Below are 18,625 nucleotides of genomic sequence, written 5' to 3'. Positions count from 1 at the left end.
TTGAGAAAACAGAAAAATGCTTATAATAATTTATAAACAAACAAACCAACACAAGCTGAGATATTTAAGGAATTAGAGTTGTTTGTCTACGAACATCTGTTTGTCATAAAGAAAAAAAGAACCTCAAACCGGGAATGGAATAATTAATAATATAAACTTAAACAGAACATTTGACTGACTGGACTATTCCATATTCCCTATTAGCCAAAGTAGTTGATTATCATCATAGTTGAAGCAAAGGAAGTGCCATCACAATCCCAAACACAGAAAATAGCAAAACCAACACCCATGTAGGTACAGACTGTTTTTTCCTTCGTTCTTCTTGTTGTCGTCTTCTAGGGTTCTTGTTGTTGTTCACACCTTCTTCATCTTCTTCTTCGTTCCTCCCCTGCTTCTCCTCTTGATTTCGTGCACGTTTCTCCAACAAGCTTGGATTTTGGCTATTTTCTTTATTGGGAAGCCGTGGTGATAATTCATCATCATTATTAGTAGATTGATTTGATAGCTTCTCATGCTTCTCCATGTATTCTGGGAATATCTTCCTGAATGTTGGGCTGAAGATAGATTGACACAAATCATTCACTAAATTAATAAAAATACCCTCACTTAAGATTACTTCAAAAGAAAAGAAAATGAACTAACATCAAACAAGTTCTTACTTTTTACAATTGAAAGCAAGTGAAGACTTTGCAAGCCGTTGCTTCTCAATATCAGTAGTCGTCACACTCCCAGTGGTGGGACTGGTGTCCATCTGCAAGCAGTCAGTCAAAGCAGGCTATGAGAGAAAGATCCATCATTAAAAATTGAAGATTAAATAAATTGCTTGGTAAGGGTTTTCACTGGAGAAATGTTTTCACACTTAATGCATGTGCTTTGAATGAGAATCAAACCTGAGAACTTAGTGTGATAAGTTACTTAGGCATTTGTTTGATGAGGATTATTTTAGATTATTTCAAAATAACCTACTCTCCAATCTATTAAATAATACACATATTGGAAATAAACAGTTGATTATTCAAATAACCCCATATTAAACAAGGCATTAATCCAAGCCTCTTGCAATCTAAGTTAATCGTGGTGGGTAAAACCAAGGTTCTATTTGTTCCATACAAAACGGTGCCATGCACAAGTTTTCTTCTTTAGGGTCCATCTTTACATAGTGTTTTCAGTAAGGATTACACATACCAGGCACACTTTTCAAAACGATAAGGAACAGAACTGAAAGAAAACAAATGTAACAAATGCTAAGTTATATAATGAAGCTCACCATGAAGGACAGAAGCCCCGTGAGTATGCTGCAATTAAAGAACACAAGCAAGAGGGTCAGGCTTAACTTGAAGTTATACAGACCCCAAACTAGGTCTCCAAACTCTAGATGAAAATTTCCTCACCTCGAAACAGACCACATTGGATTCCAGCTTTCAGGATGAACTGGAAATCATAGAAAAATAATGAACCGTACAAAATCAAAAGAATTCCTTAAAAAACTGATGTTTGGCTTTAGGATACTTACAATCGCTCATAGACAGGCATATCTTTTTTTGCGTCATAAATCTTCCATTTGGAGTGATCATACTGCATACATTGAGTTTTTACCATGTAAATCAGAACAGCTGCTTAACCATTAGTATACTCTTAAAAAGGGGAAATGAGTAGTCAAACTATCTTACGTTATTCCAGGAGGTTTATAAGGATAATCCGGAGGAAACTTGATTTTTCCATAATAATATCCACCTTTACATAATGATTAAGTTATTTAAACATTTATTCATGATAAAATTATGATATCGTACAATATCTCAAAATAGTAAACTCATTAAAAGTTTAAAACTAACCTGAAAAGGGGGTTCCCTCACTTCCCTCTAGCACATAATCTGCAACATTTATGGACAGATAATGTTGAAGATATAAAGGAAAAGAAAATATAGCATCCCCATAACAGACTCACTTCAAAACACCAGACACATGGATTAAAGGAGCAAATGTAGACTCTTTGTAATCTTCCAATAGAATTATTCTTAAATTCAATGCAGCACAAGCAGTAGAGCATCCGATAGTAATATTTATTTTTTATTTATTTGACATGTTAAAGTTTGTATTAATAAAGTTATCGTGAACTAATTGTGGCAAAGGTGACTTCTTTTGATACAAACAAAGAGAAAAGTAAAAGAAAGGGGAAGGGAAAAGCATTGACATTATAGCATATAACCTTAAAGATGAACCATAGAGATACTAAGTGTTGTGAAGAATCCTACAACTAAGTAATCTTGTTGACTTAACAATTTATAAACACCCTTGCAACTGCCTTAGATAGACATTATTGATCTCTTTTATTAAAAATAATAAAATCATATAACACAAAGGTCCAATATCACTTAAATGATATTAGAAGCAATGATAATGGATGGGGATTTTTTCTCTCTAAAACATAAAGCAAGGTTGAATCGAGCAATTATAATTGCATATGAACCAATATAATAGAGATGGAGAGATATGAAGCATAGTAAGGATCATTTTATGATTCAATTATAATACTGTAACATGAATTACACTTACGCCACTCAAGAATATCAGTAGGTGAAGGACGAGCTGTGACATGTGAAACAGGTTCCTGCAAGTCACAAAGGATACCATATCAACCAGGCAACGTAAGTAACATACTGATTTTTCATTACTCTATGAAATGAAAAACCAATTTTAGAAGAAGGTTGTTTTCTATCTGTAATATACCTATTGAAAAGAAGGAATCAAGTTTTCTTTTTTCAATATAAACGCATATATGTTTCTTCTTTTTTCCTTTTTTTTGTGACTTTGGGGGTGGCTAACACGACTGTCACAGTCATGACCCCCTTTAAATCAGAGTGTTCTTAGTGGGAATCAAACCTAGGTAAGGACAGTTGAGCTATTGCACATATGTTTCATTTTGCATATTTTTTGCAAGGACAGTTGATTAGTTTGGATTCTATAATTAATAGTATGATATGATTTTGTTCATTATTTGTAGTTCATTTTATTGTGAAGACATCTAGCAATCACTTTTCAGAAGAAATCCAGTGTTGTTTCTGATTACTACAAATCCTTTACACACACTTAAATCCAGGATTCCTACACATAAATAAATTAATAATAATAATTTTTCCCTCAGTGTTCATTATATTATACTATTCTAGATGATGATAAATTTTTTGGAAACCTTTTCAAACATTTGCCTTCTCCAAATCAGATTACTGGGACAATCCTAGATTTCATGGTTACTAAAAAAAGTGTTAATACGCATAAATATCAAATAGAAAATGAAGACATACTTTACAAAGGGATCTGTATTCCTTCTGAAGCCGTTTTACACAAGCTTTCTCTGCCATCTTGAAACAACCTCTTGTATGGAATTGCTGATAAATTTTTCTAGTTGAACGTTAGCTTCATTGTTTGACTAAACTACAACTGTTTCAAGAATACAAATAAACACATAATCATCACATAACTAGGTAGAAATGCAAAAGAACAAACAACAAAACCTAGAAGTAAATAGGAAGGTAGAACAATTCATTTTGTAAGTACATGAGAATCACAACTTTTGTGACATATTATTGCTATCAGATTAGAAAGCTAGGGTTTATCACTATGTACCCTCATACCCCTATTCCTAATATGTATCATTACTAGACATCAAAAGCAGATGTAGAACTGATGAGATTTTTATGAGGGTTTGAGCAAAATTAGGGCAAAATGTTTTTAGGTTTTATCTAAGAGGTGATATAGATAATACTTTTGTCTGCAAATCACTACTACTAACTTTTGGGGCATATAACGTTTGCGCAGTATCAGTATCAACTTACATAAATCAACACGGGATTCAACAAAGCTCTTTCATTTATCCATGATTATTCAATAATTTACTCGGGTCAACAGGAGATTTCTATAAAATGTTTTGAGAATCAGGCCAAAAAAGAAGTTTGATGCAAGCAAATAGAACCCAATTCGTCAGGGAAAATAAATCTAGGGATAACATTAAGACCTCAAATCAAATCAAATCAAATCAAATCAAATGAAATCAATTTGGATTATATTAATTGCAGATAGATAGTGTGAGAGGGAAAGAGATGTCACCTTGAATCAGCGATCCATAATCAAGGCTGGATTCTTTCTGGTTTTGTTTGTGGATCCTGAATTTGAGATCGTCTTCAATGAAAGAAAGGCAATCTCGTTCGCGTTGAGACCGCGGAAAAAAAGATGGGAATTTTTCTTTTCAGCCAATGCTTGAGCAGGGTGCCGACCGTGTGGGTTCCAAGTGCCAGACTTAACAATGAAATCAAAAAACAAACCTGAAAAGAAGAAATATCCAAACATACAAATATCAATTAGACCCTCTTACTTTTTATTATTTTATCATCTTAACCTGAGTTAGCTTTTTACATGTATTCTATTATATATAAATATTTGGAAATTTTCTTTTTATCTAGCTCTTTACCAGTATTATATCATAATCTCTGTAAAAAAAAATTGTACAAATAAAAATATATATAAGATATTATTTATTTATAAATATTTTAGAAAAAATTAATATTATTCAAATCTAATAAATTTAAAATTAATTTTAGTTTATAAAATTAAGTTTAATCTTAAATTTAATGTTAATATATATTTTATTATCTCGACACTCAATTAACCCTTCAAATGATTCTCATTTTGTAACTCACATTTTTTCATATATCTAGTTTATCTCATTGACAAATCACTCACTAATAGTAGTCAACCTCAATTGTCACATCTTATCTCTTGTTAAACTCGACGATTAACTCTCCAATTGACCATAATCTTGTGACTTGCACTTTTTCATATGTCTCTTTATCTTTCGACAAACCACTCACCAATCTTAGTTGATCTCTCTTTTACTCTCACTTCAACAAATCAATGACAAATCTCAATTGATCACACAATTTATTCATCGTTAAAACTCAACCACTAACCCTCAACTAACCATTATCTTGTGATTCACATCATATGTCTCTTTATCCTTCGACAAACCACTCACCAATCTTAGTTGACATCTCTTTTACTTTCATTTCAACAAATAAACAAACAATCTCAATTGATCACACATATCTTATTCATCGTCAAAACCCAACAAATAACCCATAACTGACCATTATCTTGTGATTCACATTTTTCATATCTTTTTATCCTCTCGACAAACCACTCACTGACCTTAATTTTGTGACTCACACTTTTTTCATATGACTCTTTATCTCTCGACAAATCACCTACCAATCTTAGTCGACCAAGGCTGTTAAAATCTCGAGTTGACTCTTAAAATCTTACGATTTTACGATTTCACAGAAGGTTAACGAGTCTAATTTTAAGTAAACTCTTAAATAGGTAAACTCTTATGATTTTAAATTTATAATAATAAGATTTTATGATTTTACGAGTTTATAAATAATTTCGATTTTACGATTTTATACGATTTTTACTCTGTCAAACCAAACACTAAATTTCGACCTCACACTTTCAGATGTCTCGTATCTTTTGTTTAAAATTTGCGACATATATTATAGTAAATAATGCATTTTTGAAATTTTAAATTTTCATGTTTTAAGATTCGAACTTTTTATTTTTAAAAATAAAATGTGAACATTTTAACCGTTAAACTACTTGAGACGGTTGAAATAATTTTATTATTTTGTATATGTATATATATTTTGTATTTAATATAATTATCAATTAGTTTATTATTAACTAAAAAATTATTTATATTCATAAAATAAAATATTATATATATATATATATTAGTGAGAGAAAAATGTATGATAAAAATTAAAATATATTTATATTAAATTAATAATACAAAATAATATAATATATATAAGGTAAATATATTTTTAATATTATATATATATATAAACTATTCCTAAAAAGTATATATATTATATGATTAATGAGAATATATATATATATATATATATATATATATATATATATATATATATATATATATATATATATATATATATATATATATATATATATAATTAATGAAACAGGAAATAATTAAGAAAGTAAAAATATTTATTATTATTTATTATTTATAGAATTTTTTTTATATATATATATATTATACTCTTTTTTTTCTAATTTTTTATTTATTTATTTAATTCAATATTTCTCTGTCTAACTTGTTTCATCTATAATTTTTCATTCATTTCATCAAGTTCATTAGTCATAGTTTTTTTCAAACTCATCTTTTAACTCTAATTTTTTTTTTAACTATGTCAGTTATTCTTAGACAAGCAAATCTATAATGTTGATTAACAATTCTAATGCAAAAATAATTTATATTATTCATACTATTTAGTATAAATTCTTTTTTATTTGTTTTCATTCGTCACTAATACTTAGAAAGCTTAAATTAGTTTGTTTTAAAGGCACCTTAAGAAATTGTGTGATTATTAATATTTTTTGTAATTTTATTTTATAAATTTGTTATACTATTTTATATTTAGATATGTAGTTCATTATTTCAATTAATAAAAATTAATTTTATTAAATCTCTTCTATTTGATAATTAATAATAATGTTTCCTTTTAAATAAAATGGAAGGACTTTTATTTTATTTTATCAATGTTCCTTGATTAGCCTAAAAATCCTAAAAATATGTGTTATTGGTCTTTCACAGTCAAGTTTTTAGTTGATTGCTACAATATGAATTATTTGTTATATATACTCACCTAAATCAACACATAAATTTTGATAAGTTTTATATTAACTCAAAATCTAAGTAAGATCTGCAATATAAAAAAAAAATAAGATTTAAACACGACATGATGAAAATAAACAAAGTACAAATAAACATTAAATAGCATAAAAAGAAAAACGACAACAACATCCAAATCAAATGACAAAAATATTTATTGAAATTACACTTTCTATAAAAAGTACAAGAAAAATAAAATATATATATATATATATATATAATTATAATAAGGCAAACTATCTTCCAACACAAATGAGCCAAATATGTCAACATTTGTTTATTGAGGTCTTCATCCACCGGAAAACCACAATGATGTTGAACCATCTTTTCCTTATACCGACATATTTGCATAACTCGGTCCAACCTCTCACTTCTAACCACCACACCAATGACATTCCAAAGCAACACGAAAATACAAGTAGTGATAGAGATATGTAGAATCATGGTTGGGGAGGCGATTATCCATTCCTAAAAGATGTTCAACAATAATTGTCTATCGAGATTCCTTTTATCATGTATCTTTCATTAGTAAAGATTTTTTTCTCGTGTATCTTTCATTTTTCGATAGTAAAGATCCCTTTATTACGAGCACACCAACACAAGAAATAAGATCTTTGGAGAATCATATAATTTCAAATGTGACCAGCATGTGTATCACTCTATTCATTAAGAGATAATAATGTGTCATGGAGAAGAGTAAGCTAAAAAAGAAAGAAGAGGGAGGACAAAAATAGAAAGAAAATCTTAAAAGAAACATTTTCGTATTAGTTATTGTCATATTTTGTATTCCCATCGCAACCTTTATTAATCGGTTTTGTTTTTAATCTTTCTCATGTAGTTTTCTTCTACAAAATAACATAATACTATGATCCATATTAAAACCATTAATATCTCTCAACTTAACCAAATTATGTATAAAATGACAGAAACAAAATGGGATCAAATATAATAGATTTTTTTATCAAGATTTAGATGATCAAATTGAGATAAACTAAAATGTATAAATATTGAAATTAAATTAATTTAAAAATATTATAATTATTATTTTTTATAAAAAAAAAATTCTCTTTTATTATTCTTTAATATTAAAATACTAAATTTACTATTTTTTTGTTTAAGTGTAAATGGATATGATTATTGTAATAAACTAGCATGTATCCCGTGCAACATTTGCACGAGTAATAATATAAAAACCCGTGAAAAAATATTACAGTAAAATTTTTATGGGCGGGTCAACCCACAATCCGACCCAAGTATCCATTTACTCTCACATATATCCAAATTAACCATAGTTCTCGACCCGACAATCCGGACACTTTAAAAATTAAGCATCATTATATATATATAGATTAGTTAGTTAAAAGTTGAACTTATATTGTTAAAATGTCACGCGTTTATCAAATTTTGGATTGAATTTAAAATATAAAGTGTTATGAGCCTATTTGGTTAAAAAGTTGTACTTGTTTTGTTATGTTGCAAGTTCGAACCATACCTATAACATTTTTAATTTTATTTTTAACCATTTTAAGTTTATGGGCGGGTCAACCCACAATCCGACCCAAGTATCCATTTACTCTCACATATATCCAAATTAACCAGAGCTCTCAACCCGGCAATCCGGACACTTTAAAAATTAAGCATCATTATATATATATAGATTAGTTAGTTAAAAAGTTGAATTTATATTGTTAAAATGTCACGCGTTTATCAAATTTTGGGTTGAATTTAAAATATAAAGTGTTATTAGCTTAGTTGGTTAAAATGTTATATTTATTTTGTTAGGTTGCAAGTTCGAAACATACCTATAACATTTTTAATTTTATTTTAAACCGTTTTAAATTCATGGGCCGGTCAACCCACAATCTGACCCAAGTATCCATTTACTCTCACATATATCCAAATTAACCACAGCTCTCGACCCGGCAATTCGGACACTTTAAAAATTAAGCATCATTATATATATATAGATTAGTTAGTTAAAAAGTTGAACTTATATTGTTAAAATGTCACGCGTTTATCAAATTTTGGATTGAATTTAAAATATAAAGTGTTATTAGCCTAGTTTGTTAAAAGGTTGTACTTATTTTGTTAGGTTGCAAGTTCGAACCATACCTATGGCATTTTTAATTTTATTTTTAACCGTTTTAAGTTTATGGGCGGGTCAACCCACAATCCGACCCAAGTATCCATTTACTCTCACATATATCCAAATTAACCACAGCTCTCGACCCGGCAATCCGGACACTTTAAAAATTAAGCATCATTATATATATATATATAGATTAGTTAGTTAAAAATTTGAACTTATATTGTTAAAATGTCACGCGTTTATCAAATTTTGGGTTGAATTTAAAATATAAATTGTTATTAGCCTAGTTGGTTAAAAGGTTGTACTTGTTTTGTTAGGTTGTAAGTTCGAATCATACCTATAGCATTTTTAATTTTATTTTTAACCGTTTTAAGTTTATGGGCGGGTCAACCCACAATCCGACCCAAGTATCCATTTACTCTCACATATATCCAAATTAACCACAACTCTCGACCCGACAATCCGGACACTTTAAAAATTAAGCATCATTATATATATATAGATTAGTTAGTTAAAAATTTGAACTTATATTGTTAAAATGTCACGCGTTTATCAAATTTTGGGTTGAATTTAAAATATAAATTGTTATTAGCCTAATTGGTTAAAAGATTGTACTTCTTTTGTTAGGTTGCAAGTTCGAATCATACCTATAGCATTTTTAATTTTATTTTTAACCGTTTTAAGTTTATGGGCGGGTCAACCCACAATCCGACCCAAATATCCATTTACTCTCACATATATCCAAATTAACCACATCTCTCGACCCGGCAATCCGGACACTTTAAAAATTAAGCATCATTATATATATATAGATTAGTTAGTTAAAAAATTGAACTTATATTGTTAAAATGTCGCGCGTTTATCAAAATTTGGGTTAAACTTAAAATATAAAGTGTTATTAGCCTAGTTGGTTAAAAAATTGTACTTATTTTGTTAGGTTGCAAGTTCAAACCATACTTATAACATTTTTAATTTTATTTTTAACCGTTTTAAGTTTATGGACGGGTCAACCCACAATCCGACCCAAGTATCCATTACTCTTACATATATCCAAATTAACCACATCTCTCGACCCGGCAATCCAGACACTTTAAAAATTAAGCATCATTATATATATAAATAAGAGTTTATCTACATACTTCAAACTAAACCATTAAATTTGTTAATATACAATAAAAAAATATTTATAAATATATTATCTTATATAAATCAATATTAAAATGAGATAATTAATAAAAAAAAATTAAAACAAATCATTGAATCTACAATTGAAAAGGATATTAAAATAAATAAATATTGGGTGGTCATATTGACCCATCGTTTTCTCATTACCACGCATTAAAACATGTTGAATGACACCTTCATATGCTGCTTCAAATTAGTATTTAATATTATAATAATTGAACCATTATTCAAAATAAAAAGTCACATTTATTTCGTCTAACTTTGAATCATTTTATTGATTTTTTTTTTCATTCAATAAATTGTAAAGAATCTCAATTTGACATACAGCCACATTTTCTTTATCTTTATGCAACAATCTTCTTGTGATATTTATTTATTTTAAACATTATAAATTATATTTATTTAAAATAATTTAATATATTTATGTCTAATAAATTATGATAATTTTAAGTAAGAGATTAAAAAAATTAAGTTTTTATAAATAAATACATGTGTTATAAATTGGTAATACTATACATATGAATTAAAATAATTTTCTACTTTTTTTAGTGTTAGGTGGATGCGGAGCATTGGATTAGGGTGGAAGGAATGAAATTGACTTCTTACTCTTAATAAATAAACAAATAAATAAGAATCTTTACTTTGAATATAACAAAATATTGATTAATTGACCCTTTAAATGTTGTTTGATTTTTTTTGTATTTTATTTTAAATATATATTAATATTATAGTTTATATATTTTTTTATCGAAAATTTATAAATATTTGTAGATATAGCTTAGTTTGAACAAAACAAATATATGTATAATTAAGATATATTTTAAAATATTATTCAAATAAATTTATAAATATTTGTTCATTAAAATTAAAAAAAGCTCTAAATGAGCCTTTAAACCTTCTGTGCAGTATTTGCTTAATATATGATTTTGATATATTAAAATTAATATTATAGTTGAATATAGAATTTATTAAAATAATTCAATAATTTATATTTACTTTCAAAAATATATTAATTAAAGTTATTTTTTTATATTCAGTCTCCTAATAATTGAATAATTTATATTCACCGTGTAAAACATATGGTGTCATGATAGACTAGTTTCTTACTTTTTAAAATAATAATAATAATTAGAGTTATTATATAAAAAATTATTGATATCTCAACCTAATATTTTGATATAAAAAGTTTATTTTAAATTATTTTATATTAATATTTTAATTAATAATAAAATTAATTTTTAAATATACTGAAATTTAAATAATTGAATGCATATATATATATATATATGTTTAGTCGAATAGTAAAGAATTGATGGTCTTTATTTTATTGGAGGTTATTTGAGATATAAGATTTTTTTTTTTTTTTAATTTGGGGTTTCTTATTGTTAAAGTTATAAAAAAAAATAATATTTATCTTAACTATTTTAAATATTTTAACTCTGAAATTAAAAAATTTTGACTATTAATTCTCTAAATTTTAAAAAAAAATATCATAAATCTGAATTCAGTATTGATGCATATGTAATAATAAAAAGTATAAATTCCTCAAAAATATATATATCTGGATTTTATTTTGGAAAAAAATAAAATAAAATAAAAGTTTTAGTCTTACAGGATAAGATAAGGTTTAAAAAAATTTCATAAATCTCAATTGAACTCAATATCTTTACATATATAATAATAAAAAGTATAATTTCCTTACAAAATATATACATAAAATCTGGATTTTATTTTGAAAAAAAATAAAATAAAATAAAGGTTTTAGTTTTAAAAGAGAAAGTTGAGTAAATAATATATATGAAGAAGGTCATAAACGGCGGTTTTGGAATTGTAATTGCGTAAGCCGTCCGCTTGAAGATTTCCTCTCTCTTTATTTTCCATCTTTCTTTCTGGATCGCCTTATTAGTGCCACGAGGCGACAATGCGGAGATTCGTTGCCGAAAAGTCCAAACAGCACTGTAATATCTTCTTCAACAAGAAGACATCAAGTTTCATCTCTCCTTCACCATTCTATCAATCTTCGATTCGACATCTAACATCAGCTTCTTCTCCTGATTCAATGGCCGAACCTTCTCCTTCGCATGTTACTATTCAGACAATCAATCCTAAGGTATGATTGATTGATTGAATCAATGAATTTGATTGATTACATGCTTCAGCTTCAGTTTTAGCCTCTTCTTTGCATGCCGATGCTCAATTAATGTAGTTGCTATTTCTTTTTCTGTAAATTTCTTTGATCATTGTCGTAAATTCATCGAATCTAATATGTGTATGTCTAATCGTATCAAAGTTAAATTGATGTAACTGTTACATTAGGTTAGTTTAATTTCTACATTTTCTGATTCCTCATCTCATTCTGAATAAGAGGATCAAGAGCATATTTACCGATCTCACTTATACTTTAGATCGATCTACTTGGCCTTCTTTTATCGAGGATAATATATAATGATCCTAAGCTGTTTAGTTCAATTACTGCATCAATACTGATACTTGTTAGTTGATGTTGATTGTCTGATCATTGATATATTTTTATTTTTTTCAGGTTTTGAAATGTGAATATGCTGTCCGTGGAGAGATTGTCACGTTAGCTCAGGTAGAGCACTTGTTATTACTAGGCTAAGTGAAATCAATTTGCAAGTGTTTTTGTTGGTTTAACAAATATGGAGAAGAAACCTCTTGTATGGTCCCCAGCTTCATTGAAGATGGATGGAAATAATTAATTTAATTCCTCATATGTGATTTGGAACTAAACAAAGACATAGAAGGAAATAAGAGATAGACTATCAACCCAAGTGTGAAGGAAATGCTCATTATTTAAATTGATTTATGGAGAATTTAATTGATATTTCTCTTGGGTGATAATGATGATGCATACCATTAGTTACTAGAGTTGAAACAAAGATAAAATTGAACCATGAATACAAATATTTTTGCTGGGACTGAAACCGTGCCTTTATAAATTAGCATTTATTTTGAATTTTTCTCATCATATTTTCCTATTTCAGCGATTACAAGAGGACCTGAAGTTAAATCCAGGCTCACATCCTTTTGATGAGGTACTGGTGTTTTTGCCTCTAAGAATCCTTGTTTCATTGCTGTCTTAATTTGTAAATGTATATTGTCATCTATACTCATTGCTTAAGAGTTTTGCGTTGCTTATCTTTATTAAATGGCTATTCAGGTATAACAATGCTGATAATTTCCCTTTACCGATTACTGTTAACTGTTTTGGAAACCCATTTAATTATATACTTCACCACTCATTTTCTACTACTGATAACAGATATTGTACTGCAACATTGGAAACCCCCAGTCCCTTGGTCAGCATCCAATTAACTTTTTTCGGGAGGTTTGTGTCTTGTTCAATAATCATCAAAACATGTACACTAACATGGAGAACAATCAAGCCTTAATAGTTTGTTTTCCTGTCAACAGGTTCTTTCACTGTGTGACCATCCTGCCATTTTGGACAAAAGTGAAACGCAGGGTTTGTTCAGGTACTAAGTAGTTATATAACATGACTCCATTTGGAAACACTTAATGAATCTATTTTTGTGGGATCCAGATCCAGATTCAGATACATAATCATAAATAAGTTTAGTTTCCATCGTTGTTGTATCTGGATCCAGACATGTTACAGAAATAAAAAAATGTTTTGCAATGTGGTACTAAGTAGCTATGTAACAAGCCTTTTTGTTTCATCAGCGTTGTATAAATATAATTAACTGTTAGTAGCTATAAGTTCATGGCATGTTCCATTATTAAGAACTTACAAGTCAAGCTGGCAGTGAAGTCAGTTCAGTTTTGTCTTTTAATCAATCAATAAAGGCTGTTGAACCATGATTGGCCAGACCTTTTGAGCTAGTCTATACATAACAGAGATGTCTTGTAATATCACGAGTAGCTAATTTATAAGAGGTTTCGTGTTTCTGATGTTGCATATCTGATTATGCTAACATGCTAGGAAGTGTCTGGAACCTACAATTTGGTGTCAATTAAACCTCAAGATTACTGCAGTTTACACGAAAAGATAAATAAATGAAATTTGTGAGTGAATAAATTGTGGATCAATGAAATTTCCATTGAAAGTTATTGTTCTCTGAAAGTGACGTTACTTTAGATTTTAAGTCAACGTGGTATGACATAAGGTTGGAACAAATATTAGATACCCTTATTTGGATTTATTCACAGAAGGGGGATAAAACAGTACATGCCACTTTCAGAGTAGGTAAATAATCTTGCAATTTCATACGGGCAATTTTACCCCTATTTAATGACATTTCTTCCGCTGAAGCTCATAGTCAATTAGCCCCAAAAACTTTAGGCATGAATGTTTCCCTTGAAGTGGCTTCTGTTGAAGATTATATAGTCAGTTCTTCAGTATGGTATTTTCTTGCAAAAAACAACAAAAAGAATTGAGTTACAAAGAACAGCAAAAGAAAGAGTAAACTGTTTCATTTTCTGTCTTCAGATTGTTGCAGATCTTTCTCCGCCTTAAGAGTCTTGCTTGTATAAATAGATAAATAAAAACTCTAATCACTTCCTCATACCCTTTTTTACATCTCTCAGTGCAGATGCGATAGAACGTGCCTGGAAGATTTTGGATCAAATTCCTGGAAGAGCAACTGGTGCATATAGTCATAGTCAAGTAAAAATCATTTTTCCTTAGGGTATAATAGAAGTAATTTGATAGCTATGTGTCTCACATTTTGTCTCTTTGTCAGGGCATCAAGGGATTACGCGATACAATAGCATCTGGTATTGAGGAACGAGATGGGTTTCCTGCTGATCCTAATGATATTTTCTTAACAGATGGTGCTAGCCCTGCGGTAAATCCATTTCTTTTGTTTGCTATAAGCCATAATCACGCAACTTCATAGACCAATATATACATCTTGATAATATATGATGTTCTTATTTAGCTCCAGTACATGATGTTGGTTTCTCTCTTGTGGCAGGTCCATATGATGATGCAGTTACTGATACGCTCCGAGTCTGATGGAATCCTGTGCCCTATTCCTCAGTATCCCCTGTACTCTGCTTCCATTGCTCTTCACGGTGGCACACTTGTATGTTTCTGCGTTATTTTGGATAATATTCTGGGGATTTTTTAGTCAATTGGTTGAATATGCTCTTCCCATTAATCTTGTGATAAAAAACTAATGATGTGTCTGATAACACATCTTTATCACTTAATTTGAAGAATTAAGTTCAAATGTTAATTTTTACTTAAAATCACTTAACTATTTAGATTCAACTTAAATTAAGCTATAAATCTGGCTTAATTGGTTAAGCTTTAATGACTTAAACTCTAATAATTTAGTAAGAGCATCCAAAAGACAACTTTAACCCTGAAAGTTAATCAACTTATGTCAAATATTTTTGAAGTACTTTCCTCATATTAGTTACTTAAAATTGGATATTTTTGTTTCGTTTATTAAACATTTATTTTTCAGATACTGTAACTCATTAGACACTTAAAATTCAGTGGTCAACATTCGACACTTAATTTTTGAGTTTTACCATACACACCCTAAGGCTATGAAGTCCGTTCGTGTGAATATTTAAGGTGTTATTCTTGACTTAGGAAGATATTTGAGAGTATTGACTTATGTTTTGTTTGGGCTCTAATCTGATACTTCAGGTTCCATACTACCTTGATGAAGCAGCAGGATGGGGTATGGAGGTATCTGAACTCAAGAAACAACTCGAAGATGCCAAGGCTAAGGGTGTTACAGTAAGGTCCTTGGTTGTAATCAATCCAGGCAATCCAACAGGCCAGGTAAGAATTGGGATTATTTCTTCAACTCTAGGATTTTTTAAATTTATTTATCCTAATTATGTCGTTCTGAGGATTTGTAATGAATGTATATTCAGGTTCTTGCTGAGGAAAATCAGCGTGAGATTGTGGAGTTTTGCAAGAATGAAGGCCTTGTGCTCCTAGCGGACGAAGTGAGTATATAATTCATTGGATTTCTAATGTTTGATTTTAAGATACAAAACTTTTTATGGAGCCTTTTTGACCTTGGATTATTTCTTTATAAAATAATACCCTTAATTTATTCTTTATAAAATTTAAATTTTAAATATATATTTTAATAATTTAACCCAAATAATCCACTTTTTCAATAAACAAGATTTAAGAAATAACCCAAGATGAAACAAGCTCTAAATCTTAATAGATTGTCTAATATGGGGCTGACTCTATTACATGATACATGAATTGAATACAGGTATATCAAGAAAATGTTTATGTTCCGGAGAAAAAGTTTCATTCTTTTAAGAAAATTGCTCGATCCATGGGATATGGAGAAAAAGATGTCTCTCTAATATCGTTTCAGTCGGTCTCGAAAGGTATGTTTAAATAATGAATACGAATCTTTGAATAATAATAACAATAATAGTAATAAATAATAATTTGATGAACTCAGGATACTATGGGGAATGTGGGAAAAGAGGTGGTTACATGGAGGTTACTGGGTTCAGTACCGAGATAAGAGAACAGCTTTATAAACTGGCTTCTGTTAATCTCTGTTCAAATATATCTGGTCAAATACTTGCAAGCCTGGTCATGAGTCCACCCAAGGTAGGAGACGAGTCTTACGAATCGTACAGTTCTGAGAGAGATGGGATTCTTCAATCGTTGGCAAGGCGTGCCAAGACATTAGAAGATGCATTTAACAGTTTAGAGGGAGTAAGTTGCAACAAGACAGAAGGAGCCATGTATCTGTTTCCACGTATTGATCTTCCTCAGAAAGCAATAGAGGCTGCAGAAGCAGCAAACACTGCTCCAGATGCTTTTTATTGTCGCAGGCTTCTTAATGCAACTGGGATCGTCGTTGTTCCCGGTTCTGGCTTTGGACAGGTCAGCAAATATTTCATATTATTATTATTATTAGGTTTCTTTTAAAGGGTAAATCGATTGATGTTGATTTGTTGTTGTTGTTGTTGTTGATGGTTGGAAGGTTCCTGGAACATGGCATTTTAGATCAACGATTCTTCCACAAGAGGATAAGATTCCAGCCATAGTAACGCGTGTTAGCGATTTCCACAAAAAGTTTATGGACGAGTTTCGTGATTGATCTTTGATTGGATTGAACAGAACCGATCTAGGGTGGTGGGAAGTATATGAATTAATAAATGAAGGAAGAAGGTAAGCTATAGCTATGAAGAAGCTCTTTTTTTTCTTCTCAAACTGACATAAAAAATATCATCACTACTAGTGAGATCTTTGGTATGTATCTATTTATTATGGTTGTTGGATATTGTTTGTTTTATAATTCAGGATTTTAACTAATTTATCTTTAATTTAATAATCCTTTTAAAGGAGAGATATATTATTGTTGTTCATTTGGAAACACATTTGGTTAGATATATTATGGTCTTTAATGGGGGAGTAGTAAAATACATTTGATTTAATAAGATTTAGGTCAAAAGTTTGAGACAATTATATGAGCTTGAAGACAAATTATATCTAAATGTATGTGATATTTTAGAGTCATTATAAATGCAATTTAAGGGTAAGTTTTTAATTAAAGTGATTTATATTTTATTATTTAGACTATTTGAGGTTCAAAGTTGAGTGAGTTGTGATTATTTTGTAATTTTATAACAAAATAATTTTGTATACTCTAAATTGAGTTTATTTGTAAAAAAGTAGCGAATTTTACAAAATTACCATTTACGAATATACCAAAGACAGTAAGAACTGTTCGAAAATTTTAGAGAGTTCTATTGTCAATTTACTCTTAGAGAATTTTAAGGTCGTAGGTTTGTCCGATAGTAAAAAAAATAAAAATAAATATGCGGTGAAGGTGGATCGAACACCTGACCTTCAGATCTTCAGTCTGACGCTCTCCCAACTGAGCTATCCCCGCATGTTGAAATGATATTCTAGGTGTATTATAATCATTTATTTTGGCCACTATATTCGATGAGTCTAATTAATATATATATATATATATATATATATATATTTCTTTATCCGGATTCAGCTTTATATTATATCAATTCCATCGAACCGGAAAAAGCTCAAAAGGAGAGTTAGGCAGATTCCAACTATCAAGTAATAATATGAATAAGATAGAATTTGGCACTAAGTATATTTATTTTCTTACATGATTTATTTAAAATGTTTAAAACAAAACATCATGATTAGTTAGAATCGAACCTAGTATACCAAGTTAAATGAGATTATTGTCGCATATGTAAATTTTGTTTATGATCCAACTTTTCACATTTTCATGCATGTCTTTAAAATGTGGGATTTTCTATAACACTCTCAATACCGTTTGAATAATATCGGGTACATTAAATAATGTTAGTAAACTTGGATTGGTATATATAGAACATATATTTAACTAGATAAAAAGTTTCGAGATATTCAATTCTCACTAAAAAAAAATCTTATAATTAAAAGGATCATGATTGTGAAGGTTACCCAAAAAAAACAAATTCCATTCACACACACAAAAAAATTCCATTCTATTAGTTAAGTGATTATGCAATAATTTACTAATAGATTATGTGAGTAAAATAGAAACTTCCAATAAGTTAATATTGTTGGGCTCATTAGAAATCTCAATTTCTCTTGGTTTTGG

General features: G+C 29.1%; 2 protein-coding genes and 1 non-coding gene across 4 annotated transcripts; 1 reads left to right on the top strand and 2 right to left on the bottom strand.

The window, feature by feature from the left end:
• Nucleotides 1-4,298, bottom strand: LOC124932287 (ubiquitin-conjugating enzyme E2 34-like). Of its 2 annotated transcripts, none has more exons than XM_047472902.1 (10): nucleotides 4,108-4,298; nucleotides 3,306-3,389; nucleotides 2,557-2,611; nucleotides 1,836-1,874; nucleotides 1,671-1,734; nucleotides 1,514-1,575; nucleotides 1,392-1,431; nucleotides 1,268-1,295; nucleotides 660-751; nucleotides 1-554 (listed from the first exon to the last, which is right to left on the bottom strand). In XM_047472902.1, exons 2-10 carry the CDS (start codon nucleotides 3,360-3,362, stop codon nucleotides 224-226), a joined length of 768 nt encoding a protein of 255 aa, XP_047328858.1. In that variant the 5' UTR covers nucleotides 3,363-3,389; nucleotides 4,108-4,298; the 3' UTR covers nucleotides 1-223. The 2 variants fall into 2 exon arrangements, with proteins under 2 accessions (XP_047328858.1, XP_047328857.1); XM_047472901.1 differs by having other exon boundaries at nucleotides 3,306-3,441; nucleotides 4,108-4,297.
• A 7,564-nt stretch (nucleotides 4,299-11,862) lies between these two features.
• On the top strand, nucleotides 11,863-17,361 carry LOC124930805 (alanine aminotransferase 2-like). Its single transcript, XM_047471164.1, has 13 exons — nucleotides 11,863-12,135; nucleotides 12,568-12,618; nucleotides 13,031-13,081; nucleotides 13,309-13,374; nucleotides 13,461-13,522; nucleotides 14,595-14,673; nucleotides 14,750-14,854; nucleotides 14,984-15,094; nucleotides 15,670-15,807; nucleotides 15,903-15,977; nucleotides 16,259-16,379; nucleotides 16,457-16,890; nucleotides 16,991-17,361. Exons 1-13 carry the CDS (start codon nucleotides 11,947-11,949, stop codon nucleotides 17,105-17,107), a joined length of 1,599 nt encoding a protein of 532 aa, XP_047327120.1. The 5' UTR covers nucleotides 11,863-11,946; the 3' UTR covers nucleotides 17,108-17,361.
• Nucleotides 17,362-17,829: 468 nt separating this feature from the next.
• On the bottom strand, nucleotides 17,830-17,902 carry TRNAF-GAA. Its single transcript has one exon. It is a non-coding gene; the product is annotated as a tRNA-Phe (tRNA).
• Between the last annotated feature and the right edge of the window lie 723 nt (nucleotides 17,903-18,625).

Source organism: Impatiens glandulifera, chromosome 3, assembly GCF_907164915.1.
Source record: "Impatiens glandulifera chromosome 3, dImpGla2.1, whole genome shotgun sequence".
Lineage (NCBI taxonomy): Eukaryota > Viridiplantae > Streptophyta > Magnoliopsida > Ericales > Balsaminaceae > Impatiens > Impatiens glandulifera.
This window is presented reverse-complemented; position numbering and strand designations above follow the sequence as displayed.

What these genes read in the sequence shown, in the direction of transcription:
- LOC124932287 (XM_047472902.1), bottom strand. Translation starts at nt 3,362, where the DNA reads ATGGCAGAGAAAGCTTGTGTAAAACGGCTTCAGAAGGAATACAGATCC. An exon ending in TGAGGGAACCCCCTTTTCAG is followed by an intron (nt 1,735 to 1,835) that starts GTTAGTTTTAAA and finishes CATTATGTAAAG; the next exon opens with GTGGATATTATTATGGAAAA. An exon ending in CTTGCTTTCAATTGTAAAAA is followed by an intron (nt 555 to 659) that starts GTAAGAACTTGT and finishes ATCTATCTTCAG; the next exon opens with CCCAACATTCAGGAAGATAT.
- LOC124930805 (XM_047471164.1), top strand. Translation starts at nt 11,947, where the DNA reads ATGCGGAGATTCGTTGCCGAAAAGTCCAAACAGCACTGTAATATCTTC. An exon ending in AGATTGTCACGTTAGCTCAG is followed by an intron (nt 12,619 to 13,030) that starts GTAGAGCACTTG and finishes TTCCTATTTCAG; the next exon opens with CGATTACAAGAGGACCTGAA. An exon ending in CTCTTCACGGTGGCACACTT is followed by an intron (nt 15,095 to 15,669) that starts GTATGTTTCTGC and finishes CTGATACTTCAG; the next exon opens with GTTCCATACTACCTTGATGA.